The following is a 21,294-nucleotide window of genomic DNA, read 5'->3' on the forward strand; positions in this document are numbered from 1 at the left end:
AAATAGTGTGTTAACAAAGTTTTCTATAACTTCACTTGGTGACATTAATTGTTGACCCTAGATAATCCAGTTTCCAAACAAAAAACAAAGACAAATATTAAACAGGGAATGCCACGTACCAAACTTGATGTAGATTAAATAAAGACGAACATTGTTGTGCAGTGAAAAATCAGAAAAATCGGTAAAAAATCAGATAGCACAAAAATGTATATCTTTTAACATAGAAACTACAATAAGGATAAATTATTCAACAAGTTTATGTTGCTAAAATTTTAAATAATGAAAATTCTTTTCATGTTTTCATGACACTTGTCAAAACTTTATTGTTGTCTCAACTTTGACACATTTATGCACTTTAATCTTTGATAGTCCAGAATGTGCTAAAAGGCTTCTAAATCTATTTATGATAAGGTCATTGTGACTGACTTGATAATTTAAATGTTAAGATTTGCTGACTGATAAGGTGTTGATTGCTGTCAAAACTTCTTAATATTTCAAATACTTGTAATTTTATTATCCTGTATGCTTTATTGAATTTGATTGGTTTATACTGTTAATTACACTTACAATAAGGATCATTGCAATTGGTCAGTTATGATATGCTGAGAAAAAATATATTTTGAAGACAGCAAGTTTGGGAGTATAGATTTGGATTTCCAAGGAGAAACATCGTGGTTTTCCACTAGAACATATGATATTTTAATATTTAAAGCTTTTTACTTATTGTTATATTCTACGGCTATCCGTGTGAAAACTGTTAATTTTGACTTTAAACTGTGTGGTTTTCCACTGAAGAAAAATAAAGAAGATAATCTGGAAATGTGTGTTTATCATTTGGAAAATAAGTAATGCCTTAGTGCCAGTAACATCATAATACCTTTAACATTACATCATATTTACGGCACTACACGTGGCGGTGAACAGTGGTCTTTCCCAACCTCTCAATTAGCAAGCGAGATACGAAATTCCCCAGAGAAAATGACAATAAAAATGTGCGGTGGATTACCACTAAGAAATTCATGTCAACAGTGTGGACTTAAACACGATCAAAAGTGTTATGCTGAGACAGCAACATGCAACAGATGCAACAAAATTGGACATTACGCGAGAGTTTGTAAATCTAAAGCAAATGGACACACTTACAAATCGGAAAATTCAAAACAACGAGACAGAGAACGCATGACAGCCTTTATTAACTGGAAAACAGCAGAAACATCATTGCCATTTTACAATGCAGACATTGACTTTATCTTGAGCAGCCAGACGAATTCCTCAATACTAACAACTTCAGACAACTTCTCAAAGCAAAATAATCTGAGAACTCTAAATGTTAAACTGGTCAAAAAGGTTTGTGACTTGCGTAATCAAAATGAAACATTACAGAAGACCGTCAAAGAAACACTCAGTGCAGTCAATATATTTCAAACTGAAAACAAGAGGTAAGAGAATCGTTTTAAGGAAGGTCAGACGGTTATGCAGCAAATGGTAATTTCTATGGCAACAACAAAATCAGCACTTCAGGGTGAAAAAGAGGAAAATCAAAAGCTGCATATCAAAATTCAAGAACTCAAGAAACAAATGGAAGGCAATATAAATACAAGAAATAAACAGGACTTATTTGAAAGACAAAAGTAAATGTAAATTCCTTGTGCAATATAACTCATACGTTTTAGCGGATTGTGCGGCTACTTGTATGCATGTTTGTTTGTCTTTGATACTTATATACATTAAGTATAACTTGGTATTTATATAAAAACTTACGGTGCATCTAACTTGGCTAGAGCAATTTAGTTATTATTTATTCATTATATTGCATTTTGAATTTCCCATCTTACAAGACAAGAGTGACATTATTTTAAAAAGGAAGGTAGTGTTGTGTTGTTAAAAAAAAAAATTCAATTAATTCGGTAAAATTTTATGTAAAATAATGAATGAATTCATTGTGCAGTGCGTATTTATGAATTTCTGATGCCACATTTATGCAGAGATATTCGTCTTTGTTGATACTTATATACTAAAAGTATAACCTGGTATTTATACGAACTGTGTATTTTTGGTTGATGTATATTTATTACTTGCGTATTGTACTTTGACTTTTTTCATTTCACAGGAGTGAAATATTTTTAAGGGGGAGATAGTGTTGTGCAGTGAAAAATCAGAAAAATCGGTAAAAAATCAGATAGCACAAAAATGTATATCTTTTAACATAGAAACTACAATAAGGATAAATTATTCAACAAGTTTATGTTGCTAAAATTTTAAATAATGAAAATTCTTTTCATGTTTTCATGACACTTGTCAAAACTTTATTGTTGTCTCAACTTTGACACATTTATGCACTTTAATCTTTGATAGTCCAGAATGTGCTAAAAGGCTTCTAAATCTATTTATGATAAGGTCATTGTGACTGACTTGATAATTTAAATGTTAAGATTTGCTGACTGATAAGGTGTTGATTGCTGTCAAAACTTCTTAATATTTCAAATACTTGTAATTTTATTATCCTGTATGCTTTATTGAATTTGATTGGTTTATACTGTTAATTACACTTACAATAAGGATCATTGCAATTGGTTAGTTATGATATGCTGAGAAAAAATATATTTTGAAGACAGCAAGTTTGGGAGTATAGATTTGGATTTCCAAGGAGAAACATCGTGGTTTTCCACTAGAACATATGATATTTTAATATTTAAAGCTTTTTACTTATTGTTATATTCTACGGCTATCCGTGTGAAAACTGTTAATTTTGACTTTAAACTGTGTGGTTTTCCACTGAAGAAAAATAAAGAAGATAATCTGGAAATGTGTGTTTATCATTTGGAAAATAAGTAATGCCTTAGTGCCAGTAACATCATAATACCTTTAACATTACATCATATTTACGGCACTACAACATTTTGACCAGGTATGATATACATATGCAGTAGAAAAATGGAATCTAGAGTGTTAAAGGAGGTTTTTTATGTTTTGACCCTAGCCCCCTTATGATAGAACCCAGCTGACCCGGTTTTAAAATCTGCCAAGTATGTCTTAACTAAGTTTTATTACGACTGGGCAAAGTATGTTACCTCTAAAATGTTAATAATGAGATTGTAAACGACGGACGAACATTCACGACGGTCACAGTGCTACCACATTTGCCCACCTTGAGCTCTTAATACTCAGATGTGCTAAGAACTTGCGCAAGTCCTAGTCCTAATGTTGACTAAGATTCCAATGTAATTTCATGACGGTCATTTAGTATAGGTAAGAGGTTCTGATAACCGGGCGAAGCCCGGTTATCAGAACGTCTTACCTACTTATTGGCAAATATGTGGGGGTGAAGAAATCTGACCTTCCAAATTAACCATGAAATTGTTGTTGTCAAACAAATTTGTGTCTTTAGAGGTATAAGCTGAGTGTGAATTATTTTGTCTGTAATTTGGAGCCAAAACAGATGTGAATGTCTAGCAAAATGGTCTGATAAATAAATTGCCTTTATCACTTGATTGTGGTCTTATCATGACCTTCCCAATTAAACCTGTCAGTTAAAAATTACGAAATAAGAACCGGGTTCTTACTGATTTTTTGGGGAATCATGAAGAACGCACCATTAAGAAGCAGTTTGCAAATAAATACATTTAGCGATATGTGTAACACAAAACTTCACTGACGCACAGACTAAAAGACGAGCAGACATATCCATATGTCCCCCATGGCATAGTGATGACAAAATAAGCCTGATGTTATTACCGTTTTACGCATGTTTTTCCTTCCGCACAGTTATGATGAGATGGCTCCCGTCCTAGGTGTTCATCTTGATTCGCAAATGTGTAATGAAGGCAGCATATATTATTGATAATCCGTCTAGAGAATAACCGTTTATAATAATCTGCTATTGGGTGTAGTTGCAGACAAGAATACCAGGTGTCAAAACATTTATCCGACAGCCGAATATTCCCATCAACATTTGCAACCAGTGATAAACTGCTATATTCTTGCATAAGGTATTTCCAAGTTATGGAATAAATACAGTCAAACGAAATATTTTCGTTCAAGCACTCTTTCTGAAATTTATAAAAACATACACTTTCTCCTTGCTGTATGTCAAATATATTGTACTGCATTCCTCTGTGGTACGTATTGAGGTATTATAGGGTTCTTTCTTTTATTATTTAATGCGGTTTATCGAAACCATCTGTCCCTTGATTATTAATTCCTTATTCTGTTTTCTTCAAATGCAATCTTTATACAATGTATGTACGAGTAAACAATAAATATGTTTTGCTACATTACGACTTCTAGCATTTTGAACATGGTGGATATTTTCATCTTTTTTGGGTTGTTGAAGAATATATGAATACATATACTATAATAATTTGTAACTGGTTCTAAATGCAGATAAAGATATCCTGTTTGAGAGTAACTGCTTAAGTGGTAACAAGGTTCTGACGATTAACTAGGTTCTGCCGATTTACCGCAAAAAGTTATCCGAGAGCCAGATATTCCAATCTTCATTTAAAACAAGTACATTGCATACCATCTTTTCACAATTTACAGAATAAGTAAAGTAGCACGGGACCATCAATTGTTTTGTTATAGGACTGGCTCTGAGGTCTTTTAGAAAAAACGGAACATGTGTATCTATCTTAGTTCAACCAAACCAGACGAAAACAAGAAGCTGCGTTCAATAAACGCTTGATGCCCCCGGTGGCATCCTTGTCGATACAAAGCAACCTAAGTCCAAAACGAGGTCAAGTTCAAGGTCAAACTGAGATCAGGTGATGTCTGAAGATGAGGAATGGTCACAGGTTACATCTGCATTAGTATCAGGGCATTCTAGTAAGGGGTACTGATGCCAGACGAAACGGTCCCATTTGGTTAAACAAGAGATAGCCCATACAAAGCAAACTAAGTCCAAAATGAGGTCAAGGTCAAGGTCAGACTGAGGTCAGGTGATGTCTGAAGATGAGGAATAGTCATAGGTTACATCTGCATTAGTATCAAGTCATTCCAATAAGGGGTATTGATGCTAGACGAAACGGTCCCATTTGGTTAACCTCGTACGGACGGACGAACGGACGGACGGACAGGACAATCACTATATGCCTCCCGCATCAGTAGATGCCGGGGGCATAAAAAATATACGAATAGTAAGAGTTTATTTAAATATTTTTTCATGAATGATTTGACCCCATGTTTACGTCGCTGATATAGCGGTAGAAATACGTCTCATAAATTTTTTCTTAGATAAACATTAAAGGAGTCAGAACCTTAATCAAAACTTTATGATTATCTTATTCCAAGTACGTTTTGTTCCAGTTCAGTTTTATCATTTGTAGCGCAGCGTTTTTTATGCCCCCGAAGGGAGGCATATTAGTTTTCAACTGTCCGTCCGTTCGTTCGTTCGTCACAACGTTAACTTTTTGCACGAAGGCACTTTACTCGCGAACCACTGCACCCAGGACCTTCAAACTTCACATGCTGATAGTACTTATTGAGTACACGACTCCTACTGACTTTGGGGTCACCAGGTCAAAGGTCACAGGAGTCAATGTTAACTTTTTGCATGAAGGCACTTTACTCGCGAACCACTGCACCCAGAACCTTCAAACTTTACATGCTGATAGTACTTATTGAGTACACGAACCCTACTGACTTTGGGGTCACCAGGTCAAAGGTCAAGGTCATAAGGGCCAATTCTAACTTTTTGCATGAAGGCACTTCACTCGCGCACCACTGCACCCAGGACCTTCAAACTTCAAATGCTAATAGTACTTATTGAGTACACGACCCCTATTGACTTTAGGGTCACCAGGCCAAAGGTCGAGGCGCTGCGGGGGCATTTGTCACCATTAGTGACAGCTCTTGTTTTGGGGTTTTTTTTTCCTAAAACGTTTTTAGTCCAAAAAAGTTGTAAGGAACAAGAAACAATTATCGAAGTATTTGATTTTCATCACGTTTTACATAAATAATTCATTTACTTGTACTGTGCATGATTATCCTCACGACGGTCGCATTGCACGGGGTAGATGCTATCATAAGTTAAATCACCGGAAACACCAGCCCGGTTACAATGAAATACAGACTGTAATCTTACTAAAAGCAAGTCGGGCGCCGCACCTGAACTGCTGAAGTTCTAGCAAAATAATGCTAATTAACCACCCGGTGATAGTATCATGTTGTTTATCAGTTTAGTGATGGATCTTGATACACTTCAACTACATTATATTTCAGTCTTTATTGCTGTTAAGTGTTTCATATTTTATGCATTTAGCAAAAAAAATTAGATGATATGTTGGAAGTAAGCCAGCGTCTGTTTACGTCTGCTATACAGTACAGTACTATATATTATGGCGAAAACACCTGCCGGTGCATCTGCCGTCTTTAGGGCAGCGTTTATAATTTTAACTTTGGCACTGATCTTTCTTATTGTTGGATTTGTTACCCCAAACTGGACTGAAGTCACACTCGGAGACCTTTTGATATCTAGGACAGGATTATGGAAAACTTGCATGGAAGTTGTTGGAGCAGGAGAAAATTGTGGAGTGAGCATTTACGACGGAGAAGGTGAGTTTATTTTCCGTTAAAACTTTCAAATTATTTGGTTTTCTATACATTTAAACATTTACAGTTCGTATGAATTACCTGATTTTATCGTAGCTGCTTTCATCGGCATGATTTATCTGAAATTTAAAGTGGTATAGAAAGCCTTTTGCATGAAAATAGTTGGTAAACAAACAACTTTATTGGACGTTTTACATAGTTTTGGCTAGGAAATTATCTGCAATAGACAAATCATAAGCTATTATATCACGTCAGGTATTTATTACCTGTAAACATAGGTATGCATATCTTAGTAATTATATTCGCTTAATTGTAAGATATGGGGTACAATTTATGATTATTTTTGTCTTAACTTATTCCAAAGCGTGAATGGACCGCGTCAGAACAAACGGGACAATGACCGTTGCCATAAATGACGTTTTAAGTTTTCAGAATATTTTGTTCACGAGTTAATGTTAATTTGTTAATGTGTGCATTAATTCAATGTTTGTAGAGGGAAATTTTAATTATATTCATTTTTATTTACCTGTCAGTAAATAGCAACCAAAATGCTCTTCATGTCGCGGCTGTCATACTTTTAAATGTTTGGAACAATATATAAAAACGAAACAGCTAAGTCAGGAAACTGTTTCAAATTACGTCCTAGAAACGTGCACTTTATTCTAGCTTCGGTTACAACTTGCTTAGAATTTTGGGTTAAATTAATAAACAGGATAATTCTGTCTGCATTTACCAATCACTTTGACAAATGATATCAGTATTGCAGAGTAACTATTGAAAACCGTTCAAACACGTTAATCAGTGTTGATGTTCCTTTAATTATGTAGCAATATAAAATCAAGTAACTACTGAAATTTATCTTATAAATTCTAAATGTTTTAGGTTGGTATGTAGCTGTACAAACATTTGAAGCCTTGGGTCTGGCATGTTTTATACTCGTTCTGATAATGTCTGTTGTGCTGTTGGTGGCGGTATCTAACCAACGACTGGCTAGGGTTAATATCTACACTAGTGTGTTTGCAGGTGAGTTTAAACTTGCTGCAGCCTACTTTAATTTGATGCATGTAAAGAGGTTGCTTTTAATTCATTTATGTTTTATTAGGCATGTTCTTAATCTGGTTCCCAGTGTACCTTCCACAGCAATATGGCCGAGTAATTCTGGGTAGTATGTTCTCGTGCCAAACGTTCTTAATTTCCATTTGCGATAAAGGCAGGTAAACCGGGCTAGTAAATTCTGGTGCCAAGTTTACTTTCTTTAGCGGTATGGGCTGGTAATCCGGGTTAGTATGTTGCTAAAATCCTCAACTCGTAAAGTCCAACCGCCACGGTATGAAATCATCCTTTGCAAGTCGTTAAATTATGTTGGAACAACTACAGTAAAACACATAGAAACAGAAGATAGAAAGCACTACTTTATGTCTTCAATAAGGTGGTGGACGCAACTTGACCCCGATGGTTGACCTTTGTATTATGATACATAATGAGGCACAACCTATTATTGAAAAGGAGTGTACGTTAAGCGCTTCATCTCTTTGCATTCATAAATTTAAAATTGACGTAGATTTATCGTGATATAAATTTACTGCAGTGATGTAAGCTCTGCACCAGAAAATGGAAATATAGGTGTGTGTAAATATAAATTAGTGTATTGGAAAGTTTTAACTGAAAATGTGAGTTAACTTTGATACTGCACTGTATACAAACTAATTCCATATAAATATACACGGCTACCTTAAGCACCCCTTATTTCTGCAATGAAATAATCGATATGAATAATCAGCCTAAGTTCAACCATCGTGGTCAAGTTGCGACTACTATATAATGCAAAAACTTAAATATTTATTTTATTTCTTTCGCTGCACCAACAAAAACAGTAATTTAAGATTATTTCTGTAACAAAAGCCTAAATTTTTATATAGGCTCCAGAGGGGATCGAACCCTCGACCTCCTGTTTACTAGACAGGCGCTCTAACCACTGAGCTATGGAGCCAGATATTTGTGACTGGATCTTGGGCAGGTTATAATAAATATGATATGACAAGTAACGTCTTAAATGTAAAACTATACTACTACTAAGTTTAGCATACTAAAAGTCCCTCCAGCAATGGCTTTACTAATATGTTAAAAGTATATACAATATAGTTAAAATAAAATATGTGTAGATACCTTTCCATTTAATAAATTTTACTTGACCTCCGTATTTCTTGCTTTATGAGCCACGGATGCTCGTGCAATGACTGCAGAAATGCAGAGAATGCACAGGTCAGAAATAACAAAGAATGGGGAAATACACCATATTTACATTTTGATATTGATCAAAATGAATAAACCCACTTTTAAACTTATATCGTGAAGTATTTAATTCATGCTTTTAAAAACATTAGTTTGTTTTAATTTATTAGTACAATGATGAGCGCATGTGAATATAACCTTAATTATACATCTCCTATTTCAGGAATATTTATAATTGCTGGTACTGCAACGCACACTTATAAAACTGAGTTGAAATACATTGGATATTCCTGTTGGATGTCTTGGCTTTCCGCAGTAGCTCTAGTTGTTGCAATCATTCTTCTTGAGTGTGCGCGTAAAAAGTCATACAGGAGACAGATGTCCCTCACACATGCGGACGTTATTTCCGCGGAGAGTCAAGGTTACCATAGTTTCCCGATGCAAGAGTTGTCTCCTAAAAGTAAACGTGCGAATCAGCCGCTAGTTGTACATAATTCAGACCATCACAACCAGGCTCATGCAGGGAGCCCAAAGTTATCTGAAAAGTCTGCAGTTAGTTAACTTTTGATTCATTTTCTTTCCGTAGTCAAAGAACTACATCTGTATATTGTTGTTACTGCATTTTAACGTCAGTAGCGAGCAGGTGTGTTGACACAGAGGTTAAAGTTGTGCTTATAATGGTATATTCTTACGTGCCTTAATACATTACACATTACGAAACAAATAATCTACTGACTTCGGTTTGTTAGTGATTTGGTGTCACAGCGTTTCTAATGAAGTTAGATGATTTGATATCAGAGTGTTTGGTGGATTGGATGCAAGCGTGTCATGCTGTTCTTTAAACTACTTAAAGTATATTGAACACTGGATAATTTGATTTTGTTGACAGTAATTTCCAATATCAAAATAGTGAAAAGGGTAAGGTTAGACAAGTGAAAGTGATCTTTCTTTTATGTATACACAACACTTATTGAAAACTGTAAATTGATTTTATCTGATCATAAACGTGCAGCCACTTTTATTGGATTATTACGTAATTGGATACAGTCAAGTCAGCGTGTTTCACCTATTGTTGTTTTATTCTTTTGAAAGTATCAAAAGCTATTATTAGACAGGTAAACATGACACGCACATTATGAAACGCACAGTCAATGAATGTCTACGCTTTGTTTATTTTCTCCTGAACCGCAGCTGGTATCTGTTTAACACAGATGTTTATTTCAAAGAGAGGATAAATCGACAACAATATATATTTCAACAGTCATCGCAAGTAGGAAAATAACCGGCTGTACTTGATCACAGGAACGTTTCTCGTGTTATTATCATCATCTCAAGTAATTGCCTCACTCTACAAGAGCATATGCGCAATTTCATTGCCGTGACACTCTGTTGTTGTTCTTGTTGTTGTTGTTGTGAGAGCGCCGAGTAAAACGTTAGTCGTTACTGCGTAACAATATAACGAATTGTTTTAGAAATTGTATCTTTTTTTAAACATTTGTATTTCTACAAGATACTATTACATGTACCAGCTATTTAGATGTAAAGTTTAAAAGTAAACAGCTTATTATATATATATTATCTGATTCCCGTATGCAATTATATCATCGTAGTGAAAACAAATAATTTATTAAATTGTTTCAAAATCGTTCCAAACTTACAACTTCTTTGAAGACGTAAGCTAGGGTGTTTGTAACGATAATATGTCAAGCATAAAACAAACAGTAATGATATTTATTCATCCTTACGAGCCATCTAATTGAAGTACATTACATACCCGTCACGTTAACTGCTTCGATAGTCTAGTGACAGAGCGCCCGCTTTGGGTACAGGAGGTCATAGTTCCGCTTCTTGACCGCTTCATAATAAACTCTGTAAGATCCCTTGTATATTGCAGACTCGGTTTAATACGAAACGTGCAATAAGACGCGATAACCGGAGGTCATAACTGAATGCATATTTAAATCAAACATTGCAGTCAGCTTAATTGTACTATTTAATAGTCGGACACTTTGTGCATCCTAACTTTTAAAACAAAAAATAATCTGCTTATCTATAGACACTTGACCTCCTTGCATACACCAAACCCGCCCATAAGATTATTTCCTTTATTTCTTCATTCGAAGCAGATGTAGAACAGTTATAAAATTAATAATGTCTGGAATATTTCTGAGAAAGAATATTTCTATGTACTTTTTAACACTAACGTTTTAAGAAATCAGTATGTCTACTGAAGACTCCAGTCAGAAAAAAACACATCCCCCCTCCCCTCTCCCCCACCCCCTTTTTCTGGTAATCGATATAAGACAATAACTTTATTTTTTTAAATATAACTTATTACATGGCAAAAGTCAGTTTTCTCTGTTGGTTTGGGGTGATATTTAATGTTATGTGAATAGATACATGCTTTTCATCCCATAGCCTCATTCTCTCATGAAGAGACTAATTCAAACTGGTGGTTTGTTAATAACGTTAAATAACTTTGTTGCGCAGATGTTTTGGAGAGTGGGGGAGGGGATAAACCCTCTCGTTTTAATAAAGGGTGGGAATTCTCATTCAGCCAGTTTTGAGATTATAGATAGGAAGTGATGCATTCTGATATTTTCGAACACATTCCATTGTTTAACATAACACTATTTAGGTATGTGCAGAAACGGGACAAAAATAGGTAAGATGTAAGACAAATATCACCTCACTGTTTCCTGTATGTGTATGATTTAGAATTTTAGATTAATGTCAACGGTCTTACATATCAGACGGGAATGTGTGCTAAATGAGCCTATTTGTTTCTGAACCAGAAAAATACAAACCTTCTGTCAGTCCAAAGTTAAACTTTGCTCAACTAGAAGAAAGCACGTGAGGTCCACGCCTCCTCCAGTAAACGCAGACGCCGTCTTTTATCTGTCAACTTTCACACCAAACCGATTATAGTAATATTTAAATTGATTTTATAACTTGAAGTACCCTACAGTTTGAATTCCTATCTGTCTTATCTAAAAGAATGACACTGCTATCAGTGAAGGTACAACTTAGAATGTAAAGTACAATGCATGTTTATATACCTGTTATGTAGTTTGATGAACAAGTTTGAGAAAGTGCCCACATTACAGATATTGACAGACATTTACACATATACCGGCGGTAGTATCATACTGCTTCGAACAGTCGGACTGATAAAGTGTTTCAATACGTAGAACACATGACTTCTAGTCGGGAGGTCTTAGGCCAGAATCTTTGGCGAAGCGTTTGTTCTCCATATCAATTGCTGTTAATAACAAATGTTGTTGAACTTTGATTATTATGTGATTTGTAAGATGTTAATATTGACATACAAAGTACAACTGATATTCCTAGAAAGTATAAGTTTATGGAATTTCTAACAAAGTCACTGTATGCTATGTTTTATTTAGTTCTTTTGTGTCATGCTTTACCTGAATTGTAAATGTTCAAAAAGTCGAGTGCAACAAAATAATTGAAAAAGAACCGATCAATATTGCAGAAACAGGTACAAAAGCATACAAGTGATTTTTACCTGCAAGCAAAGGTATGCCTGAAATACTTATTACAATCTTTAAAACAGGCATGTGTCTATTAGATATAAGGGTTGAATTTCTATCTTATAATTAGTGTCTGTGTGTTTCTCATTTGCATCGATGTATTTACAATGCAGTAGAACTATAGCATGAACGAACGGCGCTCAGCATCGTAACAAACGGGATGTTTATTTTCATTCTTGATATGACGTAAAGTGACGTTGTTATTCTTGCTTAAGATATTTCTGCACATTTGATAAACTGGAGGTAATGGCGTGACGTCCTTTATTCAGATATTGTAGATTAAAAACTGGTCTTGGCATAAGGAAACGATCCCTTCATAAGTTAATGGTAACTTGTGATTATAATTATCAAAACGGCAACGTTACTATCTTTCTGTATATATATACATTATATGAAATACTTCGACACGTTAAACAATTTCAAATAATGTCTTTGAATAAGCTTGAAATGTGCGAATATCTTTAAATCATAGGCAAATAGTTTGAAAACAATAACACGGACCTATGCTTAATTTACTTAATTATATTTCAACATACAAAAGGCCCTAGCTACCTTATAATTGTGAGACGTTTCAATAAAATCTCAGTGTAGAAAAAGATCTATTCGCGTAAATGTGATCACAATTCTGATTTTCCCATAGACTCCTATTACAAAAACCCGTTAGAGATCCATTTTTTTCAAATCAATCTAGCAAAACACCAATCACACGACTCTATCAATTTTTGCCTAATTTGCTACGTATCTTATGATTAAAAAAAATCAAATTCTCCATTGTAGAATAAATTTTGATGGAAACGTGTAGAACTATCTTATAAATAAATATCGTAAGTATAATTTTAGCTGTTTATAAACCGAAATGACATTACTGTCAAATTTTTGAATACCGACCTTTTTTCACCCAGTGGAGTTATAGGCGAATGCGGAAATGCGGTGGAAAATGCTAGAAAACGTTAATTGTATCTTTGGTCTTTGGTAACAAATCTAATTGTTTATTAGACTATACGTTGCAAACTAAATCATCTTCTTCAGGTTTTCTAAGTTTACATATCTATTTATTCAGTTAAGGAACGTATATTTTAATTATGGAGTTATTCACTTAGGAAAAAAGTAAGAATGAAAAAAGGAGGTTAAATTCGTGAAAGAGGTCAAGACTTGTGGCTTTCAATTTGAACACAATCGAAATAATGATATGCTCTTTGTATTGCACCATTTTTATACAAATGAATCCTGGGAATCCTGAGCATAAGAACTATAAGAGTTGTCAGAAATCCGATTTCTCAAAGAAATAGTGTATTTTACCTCTTCTGATGAAGTAAGTTTGTTTAATTACAACAACAAGATTTCAAAAGACTATACTTCACGGTGCGTTTATGAGTCATTTTGCTATTCGCTCGATTATAACATTAAGTGGAGATTTCTTTTATGATTTTTACATAGTTTAGTTTGGTGTGTCGCTGTGAAAATCTTCGAAATCCCTCGGTCATATTCATTCTTATCATGGATGCTGTACATATCATCAACAACTGACAAGTGAATGTCGCAAATTTTTCAGTTTGTTTACTTTAAGGGTCGGCAATATGTGATTTAAAATAAAACCTACTGTTCCAAACAGAACAACTTGTCTTGAAAGGCTCTCTATTTGTTGTTCTGAACAGTCTGAAACACCTGTTATAAAAAACTAACCCCTCAGAGGCGTAAACGCTTGAAACAAATGTTCACCCGATGGGAGGTTTCAAAACACTTAACAAGCACAAATATCACTATAAATACCAGTTTATGTACTTTTGGGTAGGGTGCTTACAGTATGTACACACTGACTTGTCATGCACATGTAGATTTAGCTCTAATTAGCATAGTCTTGTTTCATTTTCAAGAATATTTATGAAAATAAATGGTAAGGGGACGTACACATGAAATGGCGCACCATGACGTTACATCAATCGCGAAAAATCTTGATTGATTAAAGTTACGTCACAGAACGTAACTGATTGTAGCACGTTTGTGGCAATTAAAGCTTTTTATGCCCCCGAAGGTGGGCGTATTAAAATCACACTGTCCGTCTGTGTGTGTTTCCATGCGTCAATGTAAATTCTTGTCTTGGCTGTAACTCTAAATTTTCACCATAATGAGATAACGTGTCATACGCTAGACCCAGAACCCTAGCTCCAAGGCCAAGGCCACACTTAGAGCTCTGTCAAAGGATAACAAGGTCTGTTTCTTGTCTGGTCCATAACTCTACCATCCATGATGGGATTTTAAAATAACTTAGCAGACTTGTTTATCATAATGAGACAATTTGTCATGCGCAAGTTCCATACCACTAGCTCTAAGGTCAAGGTCACAATTAGAGGTTAAAGATTAACATAGTTCGTTTCTTGTCCTATGCCATCGATGAAGGGATTTTAAACTACTTGGCATAACAGTTCCCTAAAATGCGATGACGTGTCAGATTCAAGACCCAGACCCCTAGCTCAAAAGTCAAGGTAACACTTAGAATGGTCTGTTTCTTGTCTAGTCCATAACTCTATCATTTATCGAGGGATTTGAAAATACTCTGAAACGAATATTTTTAACTATATTGAGAAGATGAGTGGCGCTTATGACCCGGGTCTCTCAGGTAAAGGTCAAGGTCAAGGCAAAAAAAAAAAAGATTCATACCTAAACTGTTCTAGCATATTTTGTGCAGACAACTGTAGCATTCTTGGGCACGCCTCGAGGACATTTGTCACTAATAGTTACCACTCTTGTTTGATAATACATTTTCACGTCACGATTCATAAATGACTAGAGAAATATCAGACTGAGCTTTAACATTTTGGATATTTTTCTACTAAATATGTACCAAATAGTTGTTGTAATACTTCTATGAGTGCGCGTAAAAGAGCGAGATGGCACTAATACACGCGGGTGTTATTTCCTTATTACCATGGTATTTAGTTGTCACATAAATACAATACAGTGAGTCTCATACTGTCTGTACTGAACCAATTGTTTCAACTTTTGATTTGAGTGCACTGCTAAACCAAGACAAAACATTATCAAGTGGCTGTTGTTGGTTTTAAAAACAAAATTCAATAGCGAGAATGCAGCTTGAGGCAGAGGTCAAAGTTGTGCTGATAGAGTTTTCTTCTGACATGCTCTAATACATCACATAAAAATAGGACACAAATCGTACACATGGTTAATTGTGTGATGCATAACTTCACGGTCGTTCTCTTCGATGTTTGTTGATCTAGTGTGGATACATACGTGTCATGATACTTTTAACAGTATGTACAGAAGTTTTGAAAGTTTCGTTAAAGCACTAAATAATACAAGCGAAAATGTAATGTTACCTTACAACGACACAACAGGAGTGAAACTAACTCTTGTTAGAATCATAGGTTGTTCTGCAGATTATCAGCCATCATATGTGTAGACATCATATGTGTGAACAGAATTTTATATACATTTCTACTCTCCTTTTGAAAAGACAGACCAAACAAAGATGAAAATAATCAATGTCAAAAGGAACATACTTTTCTTGACATAATACCATGTCATATTCTTAAATTGAGAACACGCATACCAAATTCATACAACACCTCTTTCATTACAAACAAGGCTTTGCCCTTGTCTCTCATAAGGTATGAACAGCCCCGAGATAGACCAAAATCTATATTTTAGCCAGTTTATTATGATGTAAAAAAGATTTTAAGATACTTGTCTGTAGTAGATATTCGCTATAATATCGCACATCCTATCTGATAGAAGATAATGATTTAAAAATACATCGTTTAACTTAACACATGCTTATTAGTACCTAAAGCATCTGTACATACTTTAAAAATGATAAAATTTTCTATAAAAACTGAAATTTTTTGAGAATATGTTTTTTTTTTTTTTTTGTTTTGTTTTTTCATTTTTACAGCAACGTCATTTACATAGCCAATTTCGCCACATATGATTCTCATATGAAATGATTACCATATGAAATTCATATGCATTTCTTATCATAATCATATCGTAATACGATCATATGCTTTTCATATGTACTATTTCATATGATTTTCATATGAAGGTTTTCATATGCTACTCATATGAAACAATTAACATATGAAAATCATATGAAATATTGTCCATATGAGACCCATATGTTTTTGATATGAAAACCATATACATATCTCAATGCATTATGAAAACAAAATGGCGGAGACAATGATGGTCTGTACAACATACTCCTCCGGGAACTGTTCAGAATTAGAGCTACGTGTGATTTTGCGCGTTTCGGTCTTTTTTTAGATGGAATGGCCTACCACCAAAGGGATGGAAATGACTGATAGGCCTAAATCAATGTACAAAAATATATGCAGCGCGGGTCATAAATCATGTGGGTGGAGTTGGGGGATCTCCATAATAAAGATTTTGTAATTTTAACTTCAATGTAATGAGTTTAAGATGCGATATTTAGCCCCTTTAAATGTTAAAACTTTATTTTTCGGACAAGCAGTAAAATGTATAAACAGACAAAGCGGTTGGTGTGTGGGCTTTGGCAAATTCGGGATCTCCCCTAAGAACATTTTTAAGGCGAAAATCGTGCACTTTGATGAGTTCTCGGTATAAATCTATGTTCTGTTTTCCTTGAAACTTGAGAAAAAAGAAAAAATCGGACGATTTTGCGGCCTCTCCTTCCCGCCCCCCACCCCCACCACTGAAGTTACGGCTACGCTATATACTGCTAAAAAGATCTTTGGTATCTAATCGCTACAGAATAGTTCACATTTTGAGAATATTACCGGACTTTGATCTATGACCTTGACCCCTAACTGACCGGGTTCGAACCCGACTTGACCTGTTTTCTCTAGGGACAATGTTTGTTTTGCAACAATGTATCATTTATTAAAATCAGACATCAGGTTATAAAGATATGACTCCTCTGACAAGGCACACCTCTCTGTTCTCTATTTAATATAATTATAAAGAATGCATATTTTCACGAAAAATGATACATTTTAAGACGGTCCCACGACGAAACTGTCGGCTGTAAAAATATACAAATTATATATCTCTTTACACAATGTATTAGATTTAATCATAAAAGTTATTTCATAAACATATTTTGTTATTGGAACATTCTACAATGATTTGAAGTTAATGAAAAACACGGGCGCTTTCCGTACAGAAAATTACGGAAATACACCTTTTATCCTAAATTACGTACAGACGGATGAACATATGTTGTTTGTTCTTGTCGAAAACTTACAGATTTTGTCATTTCTATCAAAACAAGAATTTACTTGCAGTTATGTACCCAAAATAAATATTTTAAACGCAGTTTTTCCTTATTTTACGGCTAATATTTTAAGTCAAAAAGGTTAAAGTTCATGCAGGAAATGTTCCCGGCGTGTCCGTCGAGGAAGAAAATTGTTTTTCATATTCGTTTAAACAATATTTCCAACTACTTATTAAAAGAAATTTCAGTTTTATAACGTATTCCTAACGTTTTAAAAAATCTTTTTTATAATAAAATGAAATTGATCAATTTTTCGAAAAAATGCGACGAGAATTAGCGTTAATTAAATGGTCCCTATCGCCAGTCTACAGATCGTACAGACAGACAAAACTTACTGAAACTATTTATTTCAGTAGAAATACCGTAACTGATATACACCCAAGCGTGTTACTTCAGAGCCTTAGTTGATGTACTTTTTTTTAGAAAAATAAGGTGTATTGTCGTGCATTCTTTGCTTTTTGACATGGCACCCATGTTCGAGCCTGTAGGCCTGCGACTCTTATGGTCGGGTTTGAGCCTTTATGAAATAGTTCTTATAGTTCTACAAATACATGTAATATTTATTAATACATCTTTAGTACTTTGTCGTAATATCTGATTGAAACTGACTAATTTTTGAAAGCAAAATATTAACAACATTTGATCTAAATAACCTCGACATGCGATAATTCTGCGATATTTGAGCGATAGACTGTCGTGTGTCGTTGCTCGTTGTCGTGTGTCGCTTTGAATGTCGTGTATCGTGGTTAAGCATTTTATGTCGACAGTCGACAATTCCACGACATGATATAATATCGAGTTTCGTTGTACATTGCCGTGTCCAAATTAATGAAACAGTTCAATATTTTTCATAGTGTCAGCACTATCTAGATCTAGATTTGTAAAGAGAATTGAGACAAGCAAAATACACTGAAACCGCTATAAAGTGGAATCCTTGAAAACCGGAAACTCATCCAACTTCGAGAAATTTTGGTGTCGCAGTTGAAAAACATCCATGTTAACTCATGAAGTTGTACAGCTATTAGACCCCTAACCCACGTGAAAAGTGAACGACCTTAAAGGCAGTCCAACTGTTAATTTGAAGTTACCATTACCATGATTGAATGCTAAATTCAATCTTTAAGTAGGCATAGGACATAAATCTGGTAAATTAAAGATAAGTAATTGAATAGGATTAGATATTAAACATAGGCCTATCAGATTTCCATGTAATTATATTAGATATTTTGTTTATTTTGTTAACTTCTGTAGCAATTATTCTCATTAGAAAACCACTTTAAACAAACAAACAAACAACAACAAACAAAAAAAAAAAACATCTCCACATTGAAATTAAAGAAATTAACTTTTATCTGATAGCTGTTTTTTTAAGAAAGGTTCCACTATACTGCCACACTGTGAAAAAACAAAACGAACGGATATGAGTTAGTTTGAAAATACAGCACTAATTGCAATAAGAATACAAATGTCAAAATATTTATCATATGACAACCGACTACAAAGTAAGTTACAAAGAAAAAAAATAAAACACGTTTGATAACATAGGCTAATTAAAAAGTTCAGTTTGGTATCAAGCAATAACAGCGGTTTGGTGTATATATAAAGCGTCTTTAATAAAAGTTGTGACACATAAAAACTTATTTTTTACCAAGTATAGATCTACATAAAAATATACTATTTCCGAACACCGTAACCGGTACAGGTACGGCACTGAAACTGAACATCGGATGGAAACCGAGTTGTTCCGAATTGAGCGTTTGTTTACAAATGGATGATTCAAGCAGCGCACTGACAAATTACTGACAAGAAAGACAATTGGCAGGTCAGCTCAAAGGCTACGCACTGACTGAATCAAGGGCAATCATGATAGATCTATGCGACACCATACTGATTCCGTAAAGGCGAGCAGGAAGCGCCGCAGATGAATTTGTCATCTTTTTAAGACTTCTATGTTTTATAGAAACAGATGTTACATTATGTAAAATCTACAATGAAATGTCAAGATAAAGTAATGTGCTGGTGGAAATTGAGTCATTCGGTTTAACAAACTTTCAAGATGTGCTATCCAGGTGACATTATTATAGTTGCTAGCCCAATGAAAATGATGGATATACAGATAATGTTTTTACGCTCTTTGGAAAAGATGAACTAATCTAATGGAACTTAGCATTGTGCTGTCACTGCCTAGCTGTAGGGCAAACCAGGAATATCTTCATCCACTTTTGATCAAGAATCTGATAGAGCCATTAGCGGCTATTTTGATATGACCGGAAGTTCCATAGCCTGAGGCAAAACCTGGTGACCACCAGCTCTCAGTCTCTTGCAAATTATGAAATGTCTACGTTCCCGCAAGGGGTTTGACATCAACGGAAGATAGAGAAGAACTTAATTATCATGGTGCAGTGCAACCTAGCAGAATCAGCCTGTCATGTGAATGGATGAAAAAAAAGTAAGTTTCCCATTTATACTAGATATGTGAGCTCTATTGTGATGAAAACTTAAAACTTATTTGAATCACTCTCGTGTCCACTTCATGGAAAAAACCACTACTGGTCGCAGTGACCCTACAGTCAGGTGCTCAAACTCACGACTCCTGGATTGAAGTTATGAGGTCTTAAACTTGTGTGTGGTTTATATAAAGAAAATGGTCTTAGACTCTATATATTGTTATTTAGTAACCTTCCATATTTTCAAACTTATTAATAGGATATCTTTTCTGCCATAAGTACATGTATGTACTATGCATGTACCCATTTCTTTTCTATTGATTTTTACACGCAAATGATATTATGTACACTTTGTCAACATGAAAAAAATATATAGTAGAATAAAAACCAGATTATATTCAAATGTTTACAGTGTATACAGCGGTGATTCATTTTCTTTTTAGCCAGTGACATTGAATACTGAATAGTAAGAAAACACAAACAGTCTCATTACATTTTTAATTATGTTTTATATTTTTCACTCTAAATTTTTAATTTTGTTACTATTTCTTGGCCCTCATTTAAACATGTATGAACAACAAAATGATTAATTAATCACACAAACACATTTTTCAGAGACACTGGAGCCTGAAGGGGTGCTTCAAATGGTCCTGTTACCAGAATATTTGGTCACAGTTAAAACAACTGAATAAAAATATAAACTTTGAAGTCTAAGTGAATGCTTGACATATTTTTTGGGCAAGTGGAAAAAGCTGACAGTTATGAGCTACATTTACAGTACAGAGTGTTCTAAATTCTACATAGGCCAGGAACAAAGTCTGCAAAGATTTGATTGTTACAATAGTGCAGGATGAGATACTGATAATTAACTGGATTAGCATACATGTCAGCAGTCAGTCAAAACTTCGATGTCAGAAATGCTTGATATCTATGGAAATCAGATGTATCGTATCTGGCCTAATAGGAAATAAAGAGTTAAATTATTTTGATTTTGGGCAAAGACTAAAAAAAATTTTTGTTTCCGGTAATATGCTAAAAAAATCAGGAAAGGCTTAGGACGGAAAAAAAAATAAAAAACATTTATTAAGGGAAACTTTTCGGAAATCATTTTTGTGTCAAAAAATGAATACAAATATAAGTTATCATATAATAAATTCAGCTTAGCAACTTTTTATTAAAAAGTTGAAAAAACTATTCTCCAAGGCTATAAAAACATAAAGGGTCGGGCCAAAAATTTAAG

At 34.4% G+C, this 21,294-nt stretch overlaps 1 protein-coding gene and 1 non-coding gene across 2 annotated transcripts; one reads left to right on the forward strand and one right to left on the reverse strand.

Moving 5' to 3' along the window:
* Positions 1-6,163: 6,163 nt before the first annotated feature.
* On the forward strand, positions 6,164-10,359 carry LOC123556577 (uncharacterized). Its single transcript, XM_045347398.2, has 3 exons — positions 6,164-6,552; positions 7,432-7,572; positions 9,005-10,359. The coding sequence occupies exons 1-3, from the start codon at positions 6,336-6,338 to the stop codon at positions 9,340-9,342; spliced, it is 696 nt and encodes a 231-aa protein (XP_045203333.2). The 5' UTR covers positions 6,164-6,335; the 3' UTR covers positions 9,343-10,359.
* Trnat-agu (transfer RNA threonine (anticodon AGU)) lies at positions 8,467-8,539 on the reverse strand. Its single transcript has one exon. It is a non-coding gene; the product is annotated as a tRNA-Thr (tRNA).
* Positions 10,360-21,294: the final 10,935 nt, after the last annotated feature.

Source organism: Mercenaria mercenaria, chromosome 5 (genome assembly GCF_021730395.1).
Source record: "Mercenaria mercenaria strain notata chromosome 5, MADL_Memer_1, whole genome shotgun sequence".
NCBI classification, from domain to species: Eukaryota; Metazoa; Mollusca; class Bivalvia; order Venerida; family Veneridae; genus Mercenaria; species Mercenaria mercenaria.

Excerpts from the sequence above, each read along its gene's own strand:
- LOC123556577 (XM_045347398.2), top strand. The coding sequence starts at position 6,336 with ATGGCGAAAACACCTGCCGGTGCATCTGCCGTCTTTAGGGCAGCGTTT. Across the intron at positions 6,553-7,431 it reads GAGCATTTACGACGGAGAAG|GTTGGTATGTAGCTGTACAA; the intron begins GTGAGTTTATTT and ends TAAATGTTTTAG. Across the intron at positions 7,573-9,004 it reads CTACACTAGTGTGTTTGCAG|GAATATTTATAATTGCTGGT; the intron begins GTGAGTTTAAAC and ends CTCCTATTTCAG.